This window comes from Garra rufa, chromosome 10 (genome assembly GCF_049309525.1).
Source record: "Garra rufa chromosome 10, GarRuf1.0, whole genome shotgun sequence".
NCBI classification, from domain to species: Eukaryota; Metazoa; Chordata; class Actinopteri; order Cypriniformes; family Cyprinidae; genus Garra; species Garra rufa.
In genome coordinates this window covers 13,342,128-13,369,100 of record NC_133370.1, presented here as the reverse complement: position 1 = coordinate 13,369,100, position 26,973 = coordinate 13,342,128, and the positions used below count along the sequence as shown (strand labels likewise).

General features: G+C 35.0%; 1 protein-coding gene across 2 annotated transcripts in view; it reads right to left on the bottom strand.

Moving 5' to 3' along the window:
- The window catches only part of dip2cb (disco-interacting protein 2 homolog Cb), a 55,973-nt gene that overhangs the window by 23,298 nt on the left and 5,702 nt on the right, over positions 1–26,973 (bottom strand). For both annotated transcript variants that reach the window (XM_073848126.1, XM_073848125.1), the window contains exons 2-20: positions 13,455–13,526; positions 13,275–13,379; positions 12,301–12,426; positions 12,028–12,207; positions 10,307–10,441; positions 9,647–9,784; positions 9,351–9,470; positions 8,130–8,327; positions 7,941–8,032; positions 6,926–7,036; positions 6,637–6,760; positions 6,378–6,487; positions 4,926–5,028; positions 4,740–4,804; positions 3,585–3,678; positions 3,243–3,362; positions 3,010–3,124; positions 462–601; positions 144–280 (exon numbers count right to left, since the gene is read on the bottom strand). In XM_073848126.1, coding sequence (XP_073704227.1) covers positions 144–280; positions 462–601; positions 3,010–3,124; positions 3,243–3,362; positions 3,585–3,678; positions 4,740–4,804; positions 4,926–5,028; positions 6,378–6,487; positions 6,637–6,760; positions 6,926–7,036; positions 7,941–8,032; positions 8,130–8,327; positions 9,351–9,470; positions 9,647–9,784; positions 10,307–10,441; positions 12,028–12,207; positions 12,301–12,426; positions 13,275–13,379; positions 13,455–13,526 — 2,285 coding nt within the window. The remainder of the gene's footprint in view (positions 1–143; positions 281–461; positions 602–3,009; positions 3,125–3,242; positions 3,363–3,584; positions 3,679–4,739; positions 4,805–4,925; positions 5,029–6,377; positions 6,488–6,636; positions 6,761–6,925; positions 7,037–7,940; positions 8,033–8,129; positions 8,328–9,350; positions 9,471–9,646; positions 9,785–10,306; positions 10,442–12,027; positions 12,208–12,300; positions 12,427–13,274; positions 13,380–13,454; positions 13,527–26,973) is intronic.

Sequence of the window (26,973 nt, the reverse complement as noted above, 5' to 3'; positions counted from 1 at the left end):
TTGCAACACTGTAAAAGTCTTTACTGTCACTTTTGATCATTTTAATATGTCCTTATTGAATAAAAGGATAAATCTGGAATAAAGCAGTGAATCTTAACATAAAGAAACTTGGTGTATATACAGTCTATAATGTATTTTCACACCTCGAATGTGTTCTTGCTCATTCCTGTAAGTCCATAATATGACGTCCCTGTGGCAACAGACGACACGCAGATCTCTCCAATCTCATCGGTTTTACACAGTTGAGGAACACCCTCCAGTTTAACAACACACACCATTGCTGAGAGAGACGGAGAAAAGTCAGTTTTACAAGAGCCATAAAGTCGTTTGATGAGGTCTGTGGTCACATGAGGAAAACAGCGCTGAACTGCTCTAGGCTTGTTTATGAGGTAGATGTTGGATCTGAATCAAAACCCTTTTTCAAGGATGTTCATTTGTTCATGTTCTCGTAATGTATGTACCTCCTGGCATGGCCGTGCCCACATCCTGTAGGGTGAGAACAGACAGCTTCTCTCCCGTGTCCACTCTGATGACCCCGTGACTCAGATTCGTCATACTTAGGACTCCTCGGCCTGCTGGTTTAGAGCTGCCCTCCTGAGGCCTGAGAGAAAACACATGCATACAAACAAATGCAAGAATAAACATGTCCATATGTGTTGCCAGAATATTATGTTACCATAGACACAATATTTTGCAGATTTCATAAACAATATGGAATCGTGTGGTTTGGCTTCATAAACCTCTGACAAAAGAGGTTTGATTGGCTGGTGCGAATATTACTTGGCATTCTCACAGTCCTAAATAAAAGTTTGTGCAAGTTATATCATTATTTAGTTTCTACCACCAAATCCTGGCATCTGCACCCACAAAAATCCCACTGAATGTGTCACCAAAAGAACACAAAACATTAAAGCATAAACATGAGAAGCCTCATGGTATTTTAATAAGATTCAACTATTGTTAAATAAGTTTGGTGTTGGTAAGATTTTGAAATATTTTTGAAGAAGTCTCTTGTGTGCCACCAAGGCTGCATTTATTTAAGGGAAGACACTGCAGGCAAAAACAGTTTTTTCATACACCTATCAAGTTTGACATTTTGGGCTTTTTGGTGTTTCATAAAGTGTTTTTCAGACTAGTGGGAAAAAAACACTCAAAAGACACTGTTAAGTTTTAAAGCACTTTGTCTGTTTAAGTCAATAGATTTGAATTACAATACATATTTTTAAAGGCTGTTTTCTCAAAATGAGTTTTTTCTCCTACACTGAGCCATAAAAATCCACTTCAGTAACACTTACATTTTTATTGTTGTCTATATTTTGAAGGTTTAAACAGAGGGATTTGTTCATATATAATTTTATACATTTTATTCCCCCAAAAATGATAAAAAATACATTGTTTTCTTTCAAGTTTTTTAAGTGACAAAATGAGATGTCAAGAAAATTAAACAAGAATTTTGAAACTGACTTCATCCGGTGTTTGTACTAGAAATGTATGCAAATTAGCGCATATTTCATTAAATAATGCCTCATTTGCATATTTAAACCTAACATTCTAGATGTTAATTAACTACTGTAGGTAAGTAAGGTGATAACTATTAGTTATATTTTTTACCCTATTCACCTGCAGTGTCACGCCTTAATTAAAAATATATATTAAAAATGACAATATCGTGAAATATTATTACAACTTAAAATAACCTTTTTTTTTACTTGAACATATTTTAAAATGTAATTTATTCCTGTGATGCAAAGCTGAATTTTCAGCAGCCATCACTTGATCGCATGATCCTTTAGAATGCGGATTTATGGTGCTCAATAAACATTTAATATTAATATTTTAACGGTTGTGCTCCTTAATATTACTGAGGACACTGTAAAACATTTTTCAGGACTCTTGAATAAATAGGACGTTCAAAAGAATAAAAATGTATGTGCTATAGTAAACCCATTTTTACAAAACATTTCTATCACTTTGGATCAATTTAATGCACCCTTTCTAAAAAAAGCATTAAATAAATGATTGATCTCACTTTCTCAAAACAGCAACCTTTATTCTGACTGGTTAGATTTACACAATTTCTGAGAAACCTGCCTTTACAAATCATATTTACAAATCTCTACTATAACGAATGCTTCCGAGAAAGAAATGATCAACTAGCTTTACCAAAGATCGGTCATCTGAAAGCTGAATAAATAAGCTTTCCATTGACGTATAGTTTGTTAGGATGGGACTGAGATACAACTATTTAAAAATGTGGAATTTAAGGATGCAAAAAAAAAAAAATCGAAATATTGAGAAAATCACCTTTAAAGTTCTTAGCAATGAATATTACTAATCAAAAGGTTTTGATATAATTACGGTGGGAAGTATACAAAATATCTTCATGGAACATTCTTTACTTAATCTTTACTTAATATCCCAATGATTACTGGCATAAAAGAAAAATCAATAATTTTGACGCATCCAATGTATTGTTGGCTATTGCTACAAATATACCCATGTTACTTACAACTGGTTTTGTGGTCCAGGATCACATATTATGTATCTAATTTCAGATTTACCAGTCTCCAAATGGCACAAAAAAATTAACTGAGTGGTTGGTAACGTAACAAGTCGGTCAGGCGGTCTTTTTTGTTTCTTTGGCCAATTCTTGGCAGTGTGAACCAGACTTTATAGCGATATTGCAAAGTCTAGAGTAATATCCGTTTGATAACACTATTTAAACTTCGACCACACACAAACACAATTAAACACATTTTAATGATTAAGAACCAAGAAGTTTTCACTACATGACATTAAAATCTGAGTCAGATGTATTTCTTAATAGTTTTGTGTGTGTTTGTGTGCATGAACAGTGCGTAGGCCTGTTTATGTTGTTTGTGATGTGCGACCACAAAAGACAGAACCTCCCATTTTAATGAGTTTAAACTGAAAACAGATTCCTCAGCACAGGACTGACGTGTGCACATGTGTGCCTCCTGGGCACAGAGAGTGTGAGTGTATTTATACCTCCTCACAGCTACAGTTAGAGCCTCGGGGGAGCCAGCACAGGGGCATATGACCTCTGACCTCAAGCCCAAGCCCTGAAACACGTTCAGGAATGCGTCGCAAGAGGATATCGACCCTGGGAATGAAAGACACAGAATTTATATACTTTTGATTCACAAAGTAACACACCCACAGGCTTTGAATCATCAGTAACACACACTCAAGGGGGTTTGATTCATCATTAACACACTCACAGGGGTTTGATCCATCAGCGATTAGCAGCATTCGCAGTGAGCTCATGTTGGTGTCACTCTGGTCTTTGTAGGCCATCAGAGCCCAGTGTAGATCCCTACTCTTCACACACGCCACTTTAGCTACACATACATGGGAAAAGACTGATTATTGAATATAATGTATAACACTATGTGTGCTCTTGTTTCATACAGCAGACATTGCCTCTGATTAGAGTGATAGGTGATCTTTGAACATGTAGGAAATGGCTACAACATGCAGGAGCACAAGCCAGGAGACCAAAAATTTGCAAATCTATCACCTACTGATAAACGTTTTCTGTATGTGTTTGTACATAGGTGTACCTTTGTATTGGCAGACTTTCTGGATCCAGGACAGAGGATTCACCTTCATAAGTGCATATGGAACACTGACCACATGTAACATATTCAACACACTCTACAGAGAGAGAGAGAGAGAAAAGCAGAAATCATGTTTTCAAGAAAGACAGGCTAAAAAAGATCATGTTAGGCTACAAAAAATGTCACCCTGGACCACAAAACCAGTCATTAGGGTCAATATTTTTTTTTTAAATTTTCATCTTAAATCTTAAATAAGCTGAATAAATAAGCTTTCCATGATGTATGGTTTGTTAGGATAGGCTGAGATACAACTATTTGAAAATCTGAAATCTGAGGGTGGAACAAAAAATTGAAATGTTGAGAAAATCCCCTTTAAAGTTGTCCAAATGAAGTTGTTAGCAATGCATATTATTAAACAAAGATTAAGTCTTGATATATTTATGGTAGGACATTTAGAAAATATCTTCATGGAATATGATTTTTACTTAAAGGGATGGTTCGGAGTAGAATTGACTTCATTGCTATGCACTCCGAAGCCCATGTAAATACCCCATCCGAAGTTTTTTTTACCTTAGTTAAACATTTATGGAGATATTAGAGTTTTTCAAATTGCTTGTTACAGGAGTGAATGGTACATGTGATGTATCGACGTGTCGCCATGTGTAGTTTCTGAGACTAGTAGTTCTCGGGTAAAACGTGTTTTTAAAACACTCATGGTGGACTTACAAATGTTCTGATGCAGCGTTTTGTGAGTACATAACCTATTTACACTACTGTACAAGTTTGGTAAGATTACTTGCACGTTTAGTGGTGCAATTTGCGAGATACATCACATGTACCATTCACTCCTGTAACAAGCAATTCGAAAAACTCTAATATCTCCATAAATGTTTGACTAAGGTAAAAAAAAACTTCGGATGGGGTATTTAGATGGGCTTCGGAGTGCATAGCAATGAAGTCAATTCTACTCCGAACCATCCCTTTAATATCCTAATGATTTTTGGTATAAAAGAAAAATTGATAATTTTGACCCATACAATGTATTTTTGCCTATTGCTACAAATATACCTGTGCTACTTAAGGGTTAACTGGGTTTGTGGTCCAGGGTCACATATCTGATAAATGACAACATACAGTAAATGGAGTCATTTATATTACCGTTTGAACACTGTGCCAAAGGCCGATGCCTTTCTTAAAGTCTAACACATTCACCATAGTCTCAGCTGAAACAAACACAAACCATTAGAAATAAAGTCATACGGTTTTGGAACGACATCCCAGTATTTTAATTTTTGGGCAAGTTATCCCTTTAAAAGTATCAAGTGTGATAATTTGATATCTTACCTTCGGTGTATCCGCAGGTATGCGTAAGTGTTTGGCAGTGTGAGAGCATCGCCATTCTTGTCACAGTTATTCCCAACACACTCCCATCCTTACAGGTCTTATACTGTAAATAAACCACAAAACACAGCCACTCTTATTATAAATGCAATGAGATTACTGTATTGCCAAAAATCCACAATATATGCACCCTTGCATATTAAGCAGCTATTTAAAAGCTGATATATAAAAGCTGCTATATAAATACAAATTTAATTAAATTATATAAAAACATATTTTTATATATAAAAACTATTGTAAAGTTTTGGGTAAGTCATTTTCATATAGTTTTTTTTGTAGTTTTTAACTTCCTTAATATATTTTAAAATGCAATTTATTCTTGTGATTGCAAATCTGAATTTTTAGCATTCATCACTCTAGTCTTCAGTGTCACAATCTAAACTGCTGATTTGGTGCTCAGGAAAAATTTTTTTTGAAGCATTTATTTGAAATAGAAACCTGTTAATATTTACTATAAATGTGTTAGAATGTGTTATAAATGTGTAATATTATAAATGTGTTTACTGTCACTTTTGATCAATTTAATGTGTCCTTGCTGAATAGAAGCATTCACTTTTTCAAAGGGAACCCCAGATATTAAGACTTGTATGACTTAATATATAATGAAAATGATTGAAAATAACGTGAAACAGTTGCACACTGTGCGCTACTGGCGCTACCTGTTGCTATTTTTATCGCAGCTTTTTTTATTTTATATTTTTTTTTATCAGCTTTTAGTTGTAATTTTCAGTCATAGGGCAACAAGAGAAGCGATGTAAGTCTTCACTGCTTTCCTGGCAAGAAGAAGAGGAGAAAAGAATGGGAAGACAAAACTTCCTAAAGACCCACGTATTTGTTCTCTCCACTTTAGCCCTGATGCCTTTGAGGCTTTAAGTAGACCACAGCTATTGAAAGAGCTTACAAACGGCAGAGACAAGAAAAGCTAGATGCCATCCTGGCAGTATGTAAACATGCCAACATTTGTCATGACACTGTGGCCAATAAAGGAGTTACCCAGTGCGGATTTCATCGATATCCAGGGACAATTAGACTCCTTGCGGGAAAAATCGATGGTACAGGATTTGGTTTAAGCCTACGCTTATATCCATTGCCACCTGTAAGCTCTTTCAATATCTGTGGTCATTGTATCAGTATTTTATTTTCCTAGTTGTGTTAGGGTAAAAAAAGCAACAGGTAGTGCCAGTTGCTCACTGAGTGCAACCATTTCACATAATCAAAATTATGTCCATAGTCCAAAATACAATATTATTTACATTATATTAAGCTATACAAGTCTTAAAAAAATGGCAGTGTATTATTTAAAAAATCATCATTAATTAATATTATCATAAAATAAATGATGATATATTCAAGACAAATCAAATGAATTTAAAACACAATCACACGGTGTGTTACCTCTATGTACGCTGTGTCATTGTTAGCATCTTTAATGAGAGGAAACCACTCTCTTGGGGGTTTAGATAAATGTTTGGAGTCAGTCAGCACCCAGAACAACTTTGGCCAGCCTGAACACACACAGACACACACACACACACATAAACAACACAAACATATAAACTGAATAAACCACACATATATGTTTAGCACATAACAATGTTCCTTTATGAAGACTCATGTGCAGGTGGTTTTAACAAACACTTGTGACGTCTCTCACCTTTAAACTGCATGACATCACCACTAGCACTCTTGGGAAGACCTTTATGACATGCATCACTTGTTAACGCCACGGCAACTCCACAGCTACCCAACAGGAAACCAATTTGTTGACTTCCAGCATCCTTTGAGGGGAGAAAGCAAGAGGGCACACCTCAGGCAAATTTGTTCTTGTAGAATTGTTTGTAAAACCAGACAAGTTATTTTGGTGAACTATTCTTTTAATTATGACTGATTATTCAGTCTTCCAAGTATGTGCAGTCCTGTCTAAGCTGATATACAGCAGTTACCTTCTTTGTAAGTGGTACTTCAATCGGGACAGGAACAACTTCAGCCAGAAGACAGCCATAAAATGCCACCATGAACGCTGCTGGGTCATTGTTGGGGTAAACCAATGCTACCTACAGTAACACATACACATATGTGACCCTGGACCACAAAACCAGTCATAAGGTTAAATTTGACAAAACTGAGATTTATACATCATATGAAAGCTCAATAAATAAGCTTTCTATTGATGTATGGTACAATATTTGGCCGAGATACATCTATTTGAAATCAGAAATCTGAGGATGCAAAAAAAATCAAAAAGACTGAGAAAACCACCTTTAAAGTTGTCCAAATTAGGTTCTTAACAATGCATATTACAAATCAAAAATTACATTTTGATATGTTTACAGTAGGAATTTTACAAAAAATCTTCATGGAACATGAACTTTACTTAATTTCTTAATGATTTTTGGCATAAAAGAAAAATCTAAAATTTTGACCCATGCTATGTATTTTTGGCTATTGCTAAAAATATACCCCAGCGACTTAAGACTGGTTTTGTGGTCCAGGGTCACATATAGTCTTCATTCTTCATCAGTTTTTGAATATATGTCTGTATAGTGTGTGTATATATCTGCTTTCTGTTTTTATATTGGAAGTGTATACTGTGGGGTCTGTAAGATTTTTTTTTTCATTTATTTGTAAAAGAATGTATTTATTTAATCATAATGTTTCATGATCCTTGGTGCTCATGAAACATTTCTTATTATTATCAATGGTGAAAACAGTTGTGTTGCTTATCATTTTTGTGGAATCGATTTATTTAGGATTATTTGATAAATAGACCATTCAAAAGAACCACAATTATTTGAAATAGAAATCTTTTGTAACATCATAAACATGTCTACTGTCACTTTTGATCAATTTAAGGCATCCCTGCTGAATAAAAGTATCATTTACAAAAATATAAAAAATAAAAATTATACTCCCCAAACTTTTAAACAATTGAAATTTTAGATTTATCAACTCTCTTACCCTGTCTCCAGGGTGAATGATTGGCTCTTGTCTGGAACCCAGTTTGTGGAGAAGGTTATAGGCCAACTTCACACTCTTGGACCAGAGCTTACCTACAAATACATAAGCAAAGAGATATAAACTTGCACCCACCACCAAAGACAATAAAATCCAATTAATGGCTATGGATATATATGTATATGAGTGTACCATATGTAAGTGTGTAGGGTTGTTTGGCATTGCTGTGCGTAGTGGTCAGACAGGGGGCTTTAGGTGCAATGGCTCCCCAGCGCAGAAGGGCTGCTTCCAGGGAGGCGGGGCAGTTTTTGGGTCCATCTAGTTCTTCTCCTTGTATGGTGATTGACTCCGCCCCCTCTGGGCGTGGCAGAGAAGGATCAGGCTGCTGAACTGCACATGGCAAACGTCAAGAAAAGGTTAGTAAAGCATTTGCATGTTGATGAGACCCATGTTCTATATTATCAGGATTCATATTGCGTGAATTTTAAGAAATAGTTTAACTTAAAGTACATTTTTACTCATTTACTCACCCTCATGGCATCAAAGATGTCAAAAAAGACAACACAAGGGTGAATAAATGAAGACAGGATTTAGATTTTTGGTTGAACTATCCCTTTAAGCACTTCACCTCGATCTCTGCAAAAATAGCTAGATCAAATTAACTTCTGTGAAGGGTGTGGAGCGTTTAATCTAAGAGTAATGAATTTCAAGACCTTTGACCTGCCAACTGTGAAAGTGTAAGAAGTATTTCAGTGAACTCACGCAGGATATGTTTCATTGACTTTTACAGTTACATTGCCATCCAAAAGTTTGGGATCCATAAGATTTTTAATGTTTTTTATTTTTTTAAAGTCTTTTCTGCTCATCAAGGCTGCATTAATTTGATATAAAATACAGAAAAAACTAATATTGTTACATATTACTGCAGTTTGAAATAGAGGTTTCCTATTTTAATATACTTTAAAATAGAATTTATTCCTGTGATTTAAAGCTGAATTTTCAGCATCATTACTCCAGTCTTCAGATCCTTCAGAAATCATTCTAATATGCTGATTTATTAAGAAATTAATACTTTTATTCAGCAAGACTGTGTTAAACTGATAAGATATGATAGTAAAGACTTACACTGTTAGAAAAGTCTGGAGTAATGACTAATGAAAATTTAGCTTTGCATCACAGAAATAAATTATATTTAGCACATTAAAATAGAAAACTGCTATTTTAAATTGCAGTAATATTTCATAATATTACTTTTTTGTGTATATTTGATCAAATAAATGGAACTTTAATGAGCATAAGAGACTTCTTTAAAAAACATTAAAAATCGTACTTATCCCAAACTTTTGAACAGCAGTGTATATTCATCTTCGAAATAAAAACAAGGAGGCACAAAGAGAGGGGAAAAATTTTAACCTTCCAGAAGTTCTTCAAAATCCTCCACAAAGAATTCTCTCAGGGGTCTCCGCTTGGGTCGCTTCAGTGTGTTAACTAGCTGCTGGATCTTCGCCGACACGCGGCTACTGACAGGCACACCTACACACATACATGCAATTACATAAAAAATACAAATTTGGATTAAACAGTATTTGTTTTTGTCATTTTAAATGAACTCAATTAATAATTTTAATATGAATAAAGTTTTCAAACATAGCAGATAGCCAAATGTGTAGATACAGATTAAAAACAGACCTCTGCACACACACACTCACCATCTCCTGTCTCCATCAGCTCAGCATTGCCATATTTGGGCGGGGGCCTGGTTATCATAGCGACCTGTGGGCGATGAACAGAGATGGGGGCGGGGTCTGGCATGTAGCTGGTGATGTCAGGAGGGGCCGACAGACTGTCTGCAATACACAAACAAACAGGTTAACTCATCAGTATAGAAACACAAACCATTCACCACAATAAATGTCACGACTCAGAATCAGTTATTAGAAATTAGATGCAAAAGCACATAAATTTAGCAGATAAATTTAAAGTGTATACATATCAAACAATGCTGTGAAGGTAAACCTTTTAACTAGAAGCAAATGCCATTACTGACACTGATATATAATATGTTGATAAAACACACAAGTGGATCCAGATGCAAATGCGCACACAGTAAAATGAACCCTTGTGAAACCTGTATGACTTTCTTTCTTCTGTGGAACACAAATTAAGATGTTCTGAAGAACACCAGGAACCAAACAACACTGAAGCCTATTGACTTCCATTGCATGGACAAACAAAAAAATGTACCACACAAAAGAAAGAAAGTCATACATTTTTGGAACAACATAAGTGTGAGTAGATGATGACAGGATTTGCGTTTTTGGGATGAACTATCCCTTTTATGTCAGCCCAAAGAATCATGAAATACTGACCCTCAGAATCCAAAGACGACCAAGGGCGATCTGATTGGTAGTCAGTGGAGTGCCTGCCAACTATTCCATTCTCAGCAGAAACACCCATTTCTCTTAAGCCCCACCTTTTCAGAGACAGATGAGACATCGGACCAACTGGGGGGAGAAATTGAAAGTGAAAAATTTACTTGTAGCAGTCATAATAGCAGTAAATAACTCTTTTACTATGCAATAAGCTGATAGGCTGGTTTGAGTCAAGCATGAGAAGCTCATTTGATGGAATAAGTTAAACATTAGAAGCTAACTGGCTGAAATTGGTGGGGCAAATAGAACTGATTGGCTGAGTTAAGTTTAAAAGAGGCCCAGATCAGATGCAAAGTCTTGTTTCATACAGTTGAGGTCAAAAGTTTACATCCCACTTTCAGAATCTGCAAAATGTTCATTATTTTACCAAAATGAGAGGAATCATACAAAATGCATGTTATTGTTTATTTAGTACTGACCTGAATAAGATATTTTACATAAAATATGTTAATAGTCCATAAGAGAAAAATTATAAAAATGACCCTGTTCAAAAGTCTTGTTACCTACTGTAAATAGATCCACAGCTGTGTTTTTTTTTTTGTTTAGTGATGTCCCTTGTTTGTCCTAAACAGTTAAACTGCCTGCTGTTCTTCAGAAAAATACTTCAGGATCCACAAATTCTGTTTTTTTTTTTGTTTGTTTTTTAGCATTTTTGTGTTTTTGAACCCTTTCCAACAATGACTATTTGATTTTTAGATCCATCTTTTCACACTGAGACTGATATACAACTATTACAGAAGGTTCAAATGCTCACTAAAGCTCCAGAAGGAAAAAACATTCATTAAGAGCTGGGGGTGAAAACTTTTGAACAAAATGAAGATGTGTATATTTTTATTATTTTGCCTAAATATCATATTTTTACATTTAGTACTGCCCTTCAGAGGCTACAGAAGATAGTTACATGTTTCCCAGAAAACAAAATAAGTTAAATTTACCCTGATCTTTAAATTCAAAAAGCTCTTAATGCGTTATTTTCCTCTCTGGAGCATCAGTGAGCATTTGAACGTTCTGTAATAGTTGCATATGAGTCCCTTAGTTGTCCTCAGTATGAAAAGGTGGATCTCAAAATTATACAGTCATTGTTGGAAAAGGTTTAAATGCACAAAAATGCCGGAAAACCAAAGAATTTGTGGGATCTGACGGATTTTTCTGAAGAACAGCAGGCAGTTTAACTGTTCAGGACAAACAAGCGACTCATCAACAAATATCATTAAACAAAAAATGCAGCTGTGGATCATTCAGGTAAGAACAGTATTAAGAATCAAGGGGATGTAAACTTTTGAACAGGGTCATTTTTATAAATGCAACTATTATTTTCTATTGTGGACTATATGTAAATATCTTTTATGTGAAATATCTCATTCAGGTCAGTACTAAATAAACAACAACAGGCATTTTGTATGATCCCTCTTATTTTGGTAAAATAATTACCATTTTGCAGATTCTGAAAGGGGATGTAAACTTTTGATCTTAACTGTATAAGTGAATTAAGCGTAAGAGGCTTGTCTTTCCTACAGATACAGTAATATTCAATATGCGCCAGATATTTGTGAAAGCAAAATCGAATTTGCTTGACAGTGACCCAAACACTAATTTATAACATGACTGATAATTATCCATATTTGTTTGCTGCCATGTGAGTATTTACATGCTCTTACCGCCGTATGAGTGCATGTTGGTTTCTGCGAGTCGGGCTGCGCTGACAGAGCTGTTGCTGTGCGACGATGATGACGAAGATGTTGAAGGTGAGCCATGGAGAGCTCTACTGATCCAGGAGTCCACGCTGACTCCCCCCGCCCTCCCCAGAGACCCCTCAGCGTCAGAGCCGGAGGACGAGTCTGCAGAGACACAGAGAGAACAGTCACACACACATAGACAAACAAACTCTTACTCACTGGCTCTTGCTCACAAACACATGCACATACACACACCTGGAGGTGTGTACGTGTCCATGGAGGTTTGACCGATGAGCGACTGCCGCTTGGATGGCAACAGCACAGCCATCTTTCTTTCACTGTGTCGCTCCAGCGCAGCCTGAACAGCTTCTGAGTGAACATCTGAGAGAAAGAGTCAGAGTTTATACATACATAAAGAGCGCAAAAAGCTTCTTATGTTTGTGTATGTGTGTGTGGACTGAAGTTCAGTGGAGTTGATCTTTTTCAAGCCCGTTCAGAGATTTATTTAGGATTTAATAATTCAGTGGTTTGTTACATCTAAGCCAAATGCATGTTCTGAAGATACCTCAATGGCATGGCTTCCATAGACCACTACTTGAAAATTGACATTTTCTGCCACCCGATAATCATCACTGTTTGCAAACACTGAATTGGTCTATATGTAGATGCAAGTTGCATAAATAGTGTTATGAGATCAATGTTTTTAATTAAATAACAAAAATATGAAATGATGAAAAAAACTGTATGTGGTGCCAAGTCTGTGGGTCATTCATTTAACCAATTTGTTTAATCATCTGATTCATTCAGGAATGAAACAAGTGACTGCCTTTATGAGTGAGTAATTGAATCATTCATTTCACCATTTTGTTTAAAAACATAGATTCATTCAGTAACAAAACACTGCTGTGTTTTGCTGTGGCTTTGTTTGGGAAATAGGGAACATATAATATGGTTTATTGAACTGTTAAATAAAATTTAAAAAACTCTTGCTCATGTGATATTGTTTAAGCATATCACATGTTATAAACAAAAAAACAAGAACTCAATGAAAGCGGTTTCCATAATCAAATTTAGAAATAAACAAAAAGCGAAAACTTCAAAAAAAAAAAACATCACTTTCTGAATATGACCGCTGCGCTGCTATTGAACTGTTTGCTTGTAGAGCTTGTATAATGTCTTCTGGAAGTCAGACTGTGCGTTTCTGTGTAAATCTGTGCCCTTTATCTCACCTGAGCGGTAACGTTCATCCCTTGTGCCAGTGGACCGTCGGCGTTGATAGCGAGAGGATGAGGAAGACGATGAAGATGGTGTGACAGGGATGCGACGCTCTGCCCCTTTGGGAGTTTCAAATGTAATCTTAACACAATAAAAACGGTATCCTGCTTAGTAAAGTATGGCATGCGTGTTACCTGGTGTGTGAGGTAGGTAAGCTTGTAAAAGTTTGGATCTTTTCTTCTCGTAGCCCTTCTGGGTGATATCACCTGAAAACAAATAAAACAAAGTTATAAAACAAAGCTTTTCATCAAGCACTGCAGTTCTTCAGTCTCCAAGACGCATTCAAGGAGGATAGTCATCCAGTTACTCAAACCACTTCAGATGATGTTTTTTAAACACATAAAAGACATGACTCAGGCCATGTATGTAGAACTATGTGACCGCAATCGACACATGGAGCATTTATGGATGAGACACATGGATAGAGCAACTAACATTTAGGCTAAAGAGGGTGTTCAAAAGAAAATTTTACTGCCTTGCAATAATTAGCATCAGAATTCACAGAAGTAAATGCTGTCATATCAGCATATTGCACAAATATATTGTGAAGGGCTGCATCATTAATGAAAATAAAAATTAAATCACAATATAGCTTAGTGTGATTAGAAGCCACAGCTTGATGTTTTAATATTTTTGAAAACCAAAAAAAAAAATTTTGAAATTTTTTTTTTTTTTTTTTACAATTTTACAGATGTCAAATAAAATTATTATTATTACATTTTTATTGAATACTGGACTTCCATTTTACAGTGAAATATTACTTGTAATGCATCTTATTTATACATTTATAATATAAATATTAACAATATTACAAGTAATATAACTAGTAATATATCTTATATATACATATTTAATAATATTAATATTAACAATAACTATATTAAATAATAATAATTATTATTATATTTTTATCTTTCATTTTACAGTGAAATATTACAAGTAATATGATTAGTAATATATCTTATTCATATGTGTAATAATATTAATATTAACAATATTAAATAATAATAATAATAATTATTATTATATTTTTATCTTTCATTTTACAGTGAAATATTACAAGTAATATAATTAGTAATACATCTTGTTAATATCTTACAATAACAATATTAAATAACAACAATAATAATAATTTTATCTTTAATTTTACAGTGAAATATTACAAGTAATATAATTAGTAATATATCTTATTTAATAATATTAATATTAACTAACAATATTAAATAATAAAAATAAAAGTGACAGTGAAATATTACAAGTAATATAATAATAATAATAATAATTATTATTATTATTATTATTATTATTATTATTATGTTTTTGTTGAATACTGGATATTCATTTTACAGTGAAATATTACAAGTAATATAATTAGTAATATATCTTATTTATGTTTAATAATTATTATTATTATATTTGTATTGAATACTAGACTTTAATTTTACAGTAAAATATTACAAGTAACATAATTTTTGTAATATATCTTATATGTTTAATAAAAATAACAATAATAATAACAACATTATTATTATTGTTATTAGTAGTAGTAGTAGTAGTAGTAGTATATAAATCACAACATTTTTGGGTCAAATTGTGCAGCAATCCAAAGAAGCACAGCAAACGTAGAGCTTCAATTAATTAATTAAAAATAAATTCATCGCAATTACATATTTAGATGACCAAGTGTAAATAAAAAGTCAGATAGCAATCTCATCAAAAACTGAATAACACTGCATTATAATGTAATCTCGGAAAATAACCGGCACAAAAAGACAGAAACACACACATTCACACAGAATACACTGTGGAAAACAATTACTTACAGAAGCTGGATGCCTCTCAAATTAATATTTTACATTTTTCCCAAATCTTTTCCCAAATGATTCAGTGTTGAACTAGTGCGGCTGACAAATTCTAGTAAACAAACACAAGTCTAAACATGCTGCATGCCTGCATCCAAAAATAATATCACAACTGATATCCATGGCAACATAGGCGTGGTGGCCCCCTCAGAGACCCGCAGGAAATGAAGACATGGAGGCCCTTTTCCCACGAGACTCCACATCCATTACAAACAACAGAGGGAGAGAAAAAAAAAACCCCTGAACTTTTAATATATTTCTGCATTCAACATAAAAAGAAGACTTGATTGTACACACATGCACAGACCTGGAGGGGAAAACCAGAAAACGTCACGCCATTAACTGGGTTACTAGGTCAATCTGCACTGAGCTTTACATAACATACGTTCACATTCAAAGACAAGATAACATATGCTTCTACTGAAACCTGAGCACACGCACACATGTAATCAAATCAAACCCAAGATAGCATATGAATGTCAATGAGAGCCTACGCAACCTCAGTGGCTGGCCACTTTTTGGATATGGCTGCTTGTCAAAATAAACAGCCAAAAATGTGGCTGTGAACCCTATTTAGAAAGCATGCAGATATCATCGCAATCGGATCATTAGAATTGGCACGTTATGGCATGTGATCTGAGCAAATGAGCGTGGGAGGATTGTTGATGCAAGGTTTCTCAGAAACAGTTGACCCTGTGGGATTTACATGCTCGGGTTCACAGAGAATGCTGTGTGAATTCAGCCAGATCTGTGAGAGAAAACACCTTGTTAAACAGAGCTCAAAGGAGCAGGGAGTGCATTTTTGTTGTGCAAAAAAAACAGGTTTTTGAAATGCACTAAAACTCAAAGCTCAAAACAATAAAGGTGAATGCGAGAAGAGCTTCTAAATGACACTGAATCACTAAAACTGGCCCATAAAGTTTTGCATAAAATTCCTAAAAAGTCATAAAGAGAAATGACTGATAAAAGTTTGAAGTCTTTTTTTAAAGAAATTCACACTTATTCAGCAAGGATGCATTAAGTTGATCAAAAGACAGTAAAGACGTTTCTAATGTTTCAAAAGATAAATTGGTGCATTAATAATAATAATGAATGTTGCTTGAGCAACAAATTAGCAAATTAGAATGATTCCTGAAGGATCATGTGACACTGGAGTAATGATGCTGAAAATTCAGCTTTGCATCACAGGAATAAATTACATTTTAAAATATATTCAAATAGAAAACAGTTATTTTAATCATAATATTATTTTACAATTTTTTTAATGGAAACTTGATTTAAGATTTTTTGATAAATCTGAGCTCAGTGTGTTTTTTGACATCTCTTCTAAAACTCTGAGTAAATCACTCGCATAAGCGACTGAATCTACACTCTGGGCGACTAATTGATGTCTAACATTAGCCATTGGCTAATAAATTCTTAGATTTTACTCGCCGGGTGTGTAAGTTGAAGGCTAAGTATAAGTTTAGCAAAAATATATTTTCACTCGCCGAACATTCTGACTGAGCGCTTCAGAGTTTCACTCTCCGTCAAGCGGTCTGTGCTATTTTTCAGTTCATCTCAATGGATGCGCAGCATACCTGTATTTGACATACCGTAAACTCTAGTGTGAAGGTGCACGACTTGCTGTCGCTTTGCTGAGAGCACTGTTTCTCACACACACACACGCAAAGAAAGTGACAGAGAGAGCGAGAGAGTCTTACATACAGTACCAGTCAAAAGTTTTTGAACAGTATGATTTATAATGTTTATAAAATGACTTCTGCTCACCAAACCAGCATTTATTTGATCCAATATACAGCAAAAGCAGTAATATTGTGAAATATTTTTACTATTTAAAATAACTGCTTTCTATTTGAATATATTTTAAAATGTAATTTATTCCTGTGATCAAAGCTACATTTTCAGCATCATTACTCCAGTTTTCAGTGTCACATGATCCTTCAGAAATCTCTCTAATATGCTGATTTGATGTTCAAGAAACATTTATTATTATTATTATTATCAATATTTAAAACAGTTGAATAAATTTTTTCAAGATTTTTTTTTGGGGGGAGGGGGGGGGTGATAGAAATGAATACTTTTATCTAGCAAGGATGCTTTAAATCGATCAAAAGTGATGATAAAGGTATTTATAATGTTACAAAAGATTTCTATTTGAGCTAAATGCTGATCTTTGGATCTTTCTATTCATCAAAGAAACCTGAAAAAATTCTACTGAGCTGTTTTCAACAAAATAATATTAATAATAATAAAATGTTTTTTTTAAGCAGCAAATCAGAATATTAGAATGATTTCTAAATGATCATGTGACTGGAGTAATGATGAAAAAAATCTGCTTTGAAATCAGGAATACATTACATTTTAAAATATATTCAAATAGAAAGCAGTTTTTTTAAATAGTAAAACTATTTTAAAACTTTACGTCTTCAAAAAAAACATCAAAAATCTTACTGTTCAAAAACATTTGATATACCATGCAGAGTTAACTTGAAATTCTTCAACTTTTAAGAACAACATTGTTGTATTAAATTGTTATATGTACATTGTTATATCATAGGGCCTATGATACATCTCAATAAACAGAATATAAAAAAAACTAGTTTCTCTAGTAGTATGCAGAACTAATACGCAAACGGCACTCTCATTGGCTGACGCTCACCTATTATCGTCCCTGTTTTGATTTCAGCAAATCAGTTTGAGCAAACACAGACAACGTAATTAATATTCATGAACCCAGCAGCTCATTAATCCCAGATTAATCCTTGTTATAATATTTTATAATGCTTGACTGCTGTTAATGTTAACTGAAAGCTGTGCCATTTTCAAACATAAGCTTGTAATCAAGTAAAAAATGTAGGCCTACTACCCAATGGCAATTCTATTGTCAAGGAGTGCGTAGAGGGTTGATTCAAAAAGAACTACCACTACTTCTCTCTTGAACTCCCATCAACACTACTAGGACAGCCAAAGCACAAACTTCATGCACAAACATCACACTTGACATGGATTTTCATTTTGCCTCAAGGAACGCTTCCAGCATGTTGCGTAATCCAGGTTATATTCAACATCTTACTTGTTTGGGAAGCTAGATGGGGTTCTACCCAACAGAAGGACCTTAGACACATTTGTAAAATCTGGTATAGACCCACAGTCAGTTTCTGACCTGTTGTTTCATTGGAGATTTCAGCTTACTGGCATGCAGCAATAATCAAGACAAGAAGGCATGATAACATCAGTATAATAGTCATTCATGCTACACTGTTCAGACCTTCACTGAAGGTGTAAGAGTCATCTGAGCTGAAACTGAAGCTGATGATGGTTGATTATTAATACTGTGCAGATTAGACTTCTATCACTTTAGAAATTAAATGACAACTGAAGAACTCTGGTTTGTGTAACTAAACAATTAATTTGAGTGTAACTGGAAAAAGATGATTTAATCACTCTAAAAAGCATCAGCAATACAACATGAAATTATGCATGATGACTCTCTGCAATCATATCATTGTGATAAAGGGCTATTATGTTTATTTTTCTACTCATTTAAAATCTAAATGATCCCCAAACCCATCCATTTGAGGAATCCATTAATTCACATAAAAGCATGATATTTCTATTGGCCTGAAGATGACCGTTCTGAACTTCAGTAGGCCTATCTGGCTGATGTTCTGCAGGTTTCCTGTTTAAAGATGTAAGACTAGCAGGTGAGAGCTTAACCAACCAATCTAATGCCAACAGCATCATAAACAGCATAATAAAACTGTATGTAGGTCACGTCTTACACAAACACACACACTCTGCTCTAAGACAGCCTGGAGCTCTAGATGAATGCAAAAGCATGGAAATTAGGAGAGAACCGAATTCTTCGGAGACCGAGTGTATAACATTCCTTATATAAAACAACAATATTTATGATTACATCAATTCTTATAAAACTCCCATTAATAATTCTAATAATAAAAGAGAAAAGGCTGATATCTTTGAGGCAGTAAGCTGTATATGTGTATACATGTGAGCAAGAGAAAAAGAGAGAGAGAAAGAATGGATAAAAATAGCATCATGACAGGCTTTTGGACAGCTGCAGTTGTGGAAAGAGTAACTTCCCATGACAACCCACTAATAAACATACACACACATGAAGTATTAAAAGTTATGCATCTAGTTGTTCACTTAATAAACATTATGAGGCTAAATATGAAAAATGCATACTCAGAAAACCCATTTACTTATACAACACAAAATATTTATTTTTGGAAATAAAATAAAATAAATAAATAAATAAATAAATAAAAATAAATAAATAAATAAATAACTAATAAATAAATAATAATTCTTGCCATTAGCTTTGTAAATGTAGACTTGAATGTCTGAGAACCTTAAGTCTGAAACAGGGTTTTCAAGTCAATTTAATGCTTGTTATTAAATAAAATATTACATTTTAATTAACAAATAATTTTACAACTGACATCAGAGAACCATGAACATGAAATCTGTTTTTCTTTTTCCAAATTCCATGTTTTCCATATTTTAATTATTCTGGATTCTGTTTTTCCGTTTTAATTTTTCTAGACTGTGTTTTAATGGTTAAATTAAATTTGCATTAATAAAAAAGCATGTCTAATTAATTGAAATCATGAAACTTTCACAACTTAACCTCAATTTATTAAAAGTTTAACAAAAAATTCATTTTAAGGGCCTATGAAATATTTTTTTCTATCAAATTTAGTCGGTGTTTTCCATTCAGTTTCTGGATTCCCAATTGAATGGTTACATTAAATTGTAATAATCAAAAGCATCTCTAAATAATTGATTTTATTTCCCTAGAAATACTGTTGTGTATCTACATTTTTCTGGTAAATCTTTTTTTCCAAGTAAACATTCTTTAAAAATAATGTTTTTATTATTTATTTATTTTTATTGTTAGTAGTACTATCATTACATTAAGTAACATATTTCTCTCACAATTTCTTCAAGTTAAACTGAACTTATATTTTGACGGGTTGCTGTGAAGACCTTTAAGTTTCTGTTTGTATATGATGTGATGGTAGTTTTGGTTCTTCTCACAAGAAACAGAAGCAGTTCTAGAGATTATGTTCATGTCTTCATTCATATATCACACACCCTTCAGTATGTGTGTAGTAAATAAAACCGCATGTTGATTTAAATGAAAATTTGAAAATATAAACTTAAAATCTCAGGGGATACTTCAAGTAAATATTTTAGGTCAAAGAGGTTCAGCTGAAAAAAAGGGTTGGAAAAACCTGGTCTGGACAATATAACAGGGAACACAAAAAACTGCCTAAATACAAATCATTTATTCCGAAGATAAATGAAAAGCAGCTTTGCAGCCAAACAGACCTGCTTCACACTAAACAGTCCATCTGCTACACTGGTCATAGAAACCAGAGTATAAACTTTGTTTACTTTCACAGAGTCTCTGTACACTATAACACAGTTCATGGCCAAAGTCTTTCTTACTAAAATGACTTAGAGAGTTGAGAGTACAATTACTGAATCAAGCAGCAAAAGACATTTTCAAAACATAACACTACATCTCATATGAACGTCAGATTGCAAACACAAGTATTGCAACGGTGCCAAACAAAGACAAGTCGAGCTAACAAATCTTGTTTTAGGCTTCAAACTGCCTTGGGCTGGACAACACAGAACGGCTCTGTTTGTAGTACAAGTATAGAGGTGTTTATGAAAGCAGAAATAGGGGTGAAGGGCTTACTAATAGTTCACTCAAAATGACTCCTAGAGATGGTGAATCTAGTCTTAACAGATTAATTTTGCCATTATTTACTCACCATCATGGAGTTCCCAACCTGTATTTTACTTTTGTAAAACACAGAAAATTTAGTTTTGAAAAATATCCTGGCCGCTCTATTCAGTATAATGAAAGTGGGTGGGACTGGGGCTGTCAAGCTTTAAAATCACAATTAAAGCATTACAATATAGCATGACTCATGCGCTATATCATATATAAGTTTTCTAAACTTATTGTTGATTGTGTGATCAACAGATGGAAATAATTGTTATTGACGTCAAATCATTCATGGATCTGAGTATTTAATTTATTATGCAAGTTGTGATGTTACATAAAGCCTCAGAATACTGCAATATGTCAGCAGGAAACACTCAGATGCACAGATCTATATTCTCCTCTCATGCAGTTTCTACAGATGCAGCATTTTAACTGTAACGTTACCACTTCTCCTGCAGCTGCAGGAGGCTTCCCTATCACATAGTCCTAAAAATGTACATAAACGCGCCAATAAAACATGTTAAGATGTTTACATGCAGGTGGAATTAGGCTAATGAGCAAAAATTTTAGATGTTTCAATCAACAGTTGCAACGGTTAACAGCTCCCCTTAAGAGTAAGATGTCAATAAGTTACTTAAAGGTGCCATAGAATGCATTGAGAGAATATTTTAAATTGTTCTCTGATATCTACATAGACAACACAACAGAAGGTATATGGCATAGGAAAGGGCAAAAAAAATCTCCAGAAATGGTTTTACAGGTCCATTTACAACCCTAGGATTTGTCCCTAGAATGAAATGCTCTGTTATTGCCTTATTTGGAAGCTTCATGAATATTAATGAGCTCTGCTCTGATTGGTTGTTTCACAGAGCTGTTCATCTCTATTCATGGGTACCAAAGACGTCACTTCCGCTATGCTCGCCGCCATATTTGTGTCCGATATGACAACAGACACAGCGCATCTAAATGAGATTTAATAATAAATTGAAATAAGAAATTACTTTTTACTACTACTTCCCACACTGTGTATTTGACTTGATTGTATGTTTAGGACAAAAAGTGTAAATTATTGTGAACGTAGTCGCTCGATGAAGGCTTTAAGACCTTGAAGAATCCTGGTCACTACTTCACAGCGAACGGGACTCGTGCTGACGGCACTAATTCCCTTACAGTCCGCGCTTAGATTTCGGCAAATTAGTTTTGGCGAATGCAAAAAAAAAATGTGATTATTGAGCATAAGCCCAACATCCAGCAAGCCAAGAAAACATAAAATATACCTGAGGGAAGACGTCTTTCACGTCTTGTGTATTCCTAAACCTGGATCTCATTATTGAAGCACAAATTCAAGCACCAAAAGCAAGAGATTTCTTTATTTAACATATGCATTTGTATTCATTCAAGCTATATGGCTACAATAAAATTTTAGTTTAGTTTATTACACCACTTGTGCAGCCAGTCACAATTCACAATGGTACCATTTACTCGGGACGATGGTTTGTGTGTAACTTGTGTGCCATTTTTGTATGACAAATAATTTTTAGAGTAATTGTACATAAATAGTTTTAGCAAAACAAATATGATTATTTTTGAGAACCTTTTTACATGTATATACTTTACTGCAGGCGTTGCAATGACGAACGCTATGTAGTACAATAGTTTAGCGTTTATTATTTAATTTTCATAATTCACTAAACACTGCATAATCTAAAACATAATCTTGCTCTTAAGCCAAATACACACTGAAACAAATAATTTACGGCATCTGGATGTACTGTAAGTCACTATTCTCTGCATTAGCACTGTTTTGAACTTGCTGTTCGATTGCTTTCTTGTTTACTAAATCTTTGGACTCACGAGTTGATCGGTTCAAAATGATGTAATCGCAAAAAAATGCTTCTTTTCATTTTAAGGCATTATTTTGGTTATAATGTACTGATTCACAATCTTATTCAATAATTAATTATTATTCCACTACTCTTGTTGTGCCGAAAAAAACACCCTTGCTGTGAAAAGCACCTGCGTGAATGACACCGGTACACTAAAGGCTATACTGCATGCATACCGACCCACTTCAAGCACTGCTGAGATCGAATAAAACTGTAGTTAGGTTTTTTTCTGATGATTGTTGTTACAGCTAACAGAATAACAGATCCCGGGCATATTGTATCCTTGTTCTGAACATTCTGGGAGTTTTGTTGATCTTCCTCTGGTAGTTGTGGCTGCTGTGACCATAGACTGAAATAGGTAGCGCGGACACAAAAATGGCGGCGATAAAGCACAGTGACGTCACATGGTCCCTATGGATAGCTGGCACATTCATATTTAATTAGGAGCTCTAGCCGCTTTTAATATGTGGTTTGTTGAATCTGCCGTTTTGAATCGCCGACATTTTAGTCTCATTACTGTGATCACATGTGCTCTGTGTAAAGTTATAATACAGAGGGAGTGCTTACTTACAACACAAGTTCAGCTGCCTGTCAGTGATACTCGGGATCTGTAAGGCCGCGATCACACCGAACGCGTTTTTGCAGTGAGAGGCGCCTTTTTTGAATGGTTTTCTGTTGGCAGTGAGCGTTCTGCGCGCTGCTTATGCGCCCCACTTATGCGCCCCAGGCGCCTCGCGTTTTCGCCGCCTGCTGCGCCTTGCGTTTTTGCAGAAGCGCTCTGAGCGACTGAAGTTGAAAAAAAAGCAACTCTGAGCGGAAAAACGCCCGACGTCATTCGCGTTTTTTCCATCGTCCAATCGAATGAATGGAGAGGCGGGCCTTCTGTTGTGGTGACGAAAGTTTACCGTTGCTTAAAAAGTCTTTTGGTGAAGAAACTTTTGGTGTCTGTCGTGGGTAACCCGGAGCTGTATTTTTTAGGGTTTCTGCTAATATGACAGTTTAATTAACAGCAAAAACCAAAGATTTAGAGCGCTGGCACTATAATCCTTTGATTTGACTGACAGGACAGCTGTTTTGGTCGTTGCCTAGCAACATAAAACAACGGCAGCACACTGCCTTTTTTTAAAAGTCACCAAAAAAAGGCAGTGCTGTGCGCCTCGCGTTTTTAGAACTAAAAGACGCGTTCGGTGTGATCGTGGCCTAAATCATTCACCATCATCAGCGCCGTCATCTCTCTGTTTATGTGGTAAGTGAAATCTTTTGTACTGCAATGTAACAGGCTAGCGCTAGCATTAAGCTAACCATGTCCCTTCAGTGGCTTGCCTTGTTTTACTGATGTGCTGACGTTACCGATGATTGGGCGATGCAAATGTTGGGGGCGTAATTATTAACTATCCCGGGACTATTGCGTAACAGTCGGTGTTATGTTGGAATTGACCTATTTTTCGGTGGTCTTTTGCAAACACTAGATTTATTTAAGGAGGAGGAAACGATGGTGTTTGAGACTCATGGTATGTCTTGTCCATGTACTGAAATGTTATTATTTAACTATGCCAAGGTAAACACAGTTTTCCATTCTATGGCACCTTTAAATTTCAGCATTTTGATCACATACTGTTAAATTAGTATCATACAGCCTTAGAAGACTTGGAATATAGCAAAAAAAAAAACTTTATATGATGCTTCTACGGTGCTTTTGTGTTGTTTTGAAGGTTGAAAGCTTTAATTCGCAGGCATTGTCATTGCAGTCAGAACATTTTGTGTTCCAAGGAAGAATGAAAGTCATACAGGTTTGAAATGACAAGAGGCTGAGTAATTGATGACAGAATAGGGTGGTAAAATATCACCTTAAAGGTGAAGTGGGCACTTCACCTTTAAAGTGGTATTTCGCCACCCCATTCCGTCTCTCTCTGGGCCACTATTAAGTTTATGAAAATCTGACCTACCTGCTGAGGGTGACCTACCAGAAGTTTAAACTGTCATGTTTACTAGTACAACATGGGTAGCACATCTCAGCAGATTGAAAAGCAAGGTTGTACGAAACCACAAGCCTCATTCTAAGAGGACGCATTTAATGACATCAAGTGTAAAGGTCATTGCACACAGAGTCCGAAATTTTCGTCCGAAACTTGTGCATGTTAAAAAATTAATACAACCTCATGTTGTGTCAATCACGTTTACACACTGTCTTTGAAACATTCGTCCATCATAAAAAGGTACGGATCAGATTCGATTTCCTGCGTTTTCACATCCATAGAAAGCATTTTGATCAGAAAGGATGACACAGACGAAAAACAAAAACGCATACGAAAATTTCTGACTCAGTGTGCAATGATCTTAAAGGGATGAAAAATTAAAATTTTATGTTTATCTGCTTTCCCCCAGGGCATCCAAGATGTAGGTTACTTTGTTTCTTCAGTCGAACACAAACAAACATATTTAACTCAAACCGGTGCAGTCTGTCAGCCATATAATGGCAGTGGCACCAAACCTTTAAAAGTAACAAAAAAACATGCACAGACAAATCTTAATTACACCCTGCGACTCGTGACGATACATTGATGTCCTAAGACACGAAACAATCAGTATTTATATCATTTTTTACCTTTGATACATAACCACATCCATCTCTCCTAAGCACAAGCTCATCATCCAGCAGTAGTATACGCAAACTCCGGAAGCGATCTGTCACATGTATACGACACTCATTGTTTACACAGTGAACAGATATTGTGGGTATAGCGGCTATTCAAAACGGTAATTACTTGCGCTTATCCTGATTGTTCAAACCGATTTGAAGCTAAAAGATTACGTTTGCTTGTGCGAACTCATCCAGGACTGTTGACTTTTTACCGATTTCCTCTTACGGCGTTTGCGTATACTACGCCAGAGCGCGTACACAGGTAACGTGCCAGATGATGAGCTCGTGCTCAGGACAGTGGCTGTGTATCAATGGTAAAAAAATGATATAAATACTGTTCAGTTTGTCGCAAAAAAATTATCGTTTCATGTCTTAGGACATCAATGTATCGTCACGAGCAGCAGGGTGTCATTTGGATTTGTCTGTGCATGTTTTTTGTTACTTTTAAAGGTTTGGTGCCCATCCACTGCCATTATTTGGCTGACAGACTGCACCGGTTTAAGTTAAAAATCTTTGTTTGTGTTCTACTGAAGAAACAAAGTAACCTACATCTTGGATGCCCTGGGGGTAAGCAGATAAACATCAAATTTTCATTTTTGGGTGAACTATCCCTTTAATTGCAAAAAACGGAACGGCACCCTCATGTCCCTCAACCCGTAAGACCTTCGTTCATCTTCAGAACACATATTAAAATATTTTTAATGAAATCTGAGAGCTTTCCGATCCTCCATAGACAGCAATGCAGCTACCAAGTTCAAGGCCCAGAAAGACAGCGTTAAAAAAGTCCATGTGACATCATAGTTCAACCGTGCAAGCTACGAAAATACTTTTTGCGCACAAAGAAAACAAAAACAACAACTTTATTGAACAATTCTTCTCCTCATCCCATCTGCCACCATTGTGGAGAGTATCACAACCATGCGCGTGCTTTCCTCTGAGCGTAAACAAGGCTCAGCGCATGCGTGTTCTATGTCAGCAGCACAATGTGCATGCGTTGTTTATAGGGATGCTCATTTCGGATAATTTTCCTGACCGACAACCGCTGCTCGTTATCCGAACATTAACCGTTAACTGATAAAATTAGAATAATAAATTAGTTTAAAATAAAAATAGAATGCACGAGTATCTGTGATGATACATTAAAAATACAAGCAAATGTTTTATTTTAACGTGCAAACAGCAGCATACAGAGCTACAACAAAAACTGTATTGACATATACTTCAATTATCACGCATCACCAGCGGTTCTGAGAACAGAGAAAATCTGAATGAAAAAAAAAGAATAATATAAATAGGCCTACACTAAATATGTATAAATTAAATAACTACCTAATTAAGATGACAAAACTAAAACACACTGAATCCTTTTATGCACTTTGAAGAACTGTACCGGTCTTATTCTTCTCGTCAGACATAAAAATATATAGCAGGCCAGCCAATACCTCAGTGTGCCTAGTTTTTAACATGTCCACATGCTGTATGGATAGGCAGGAC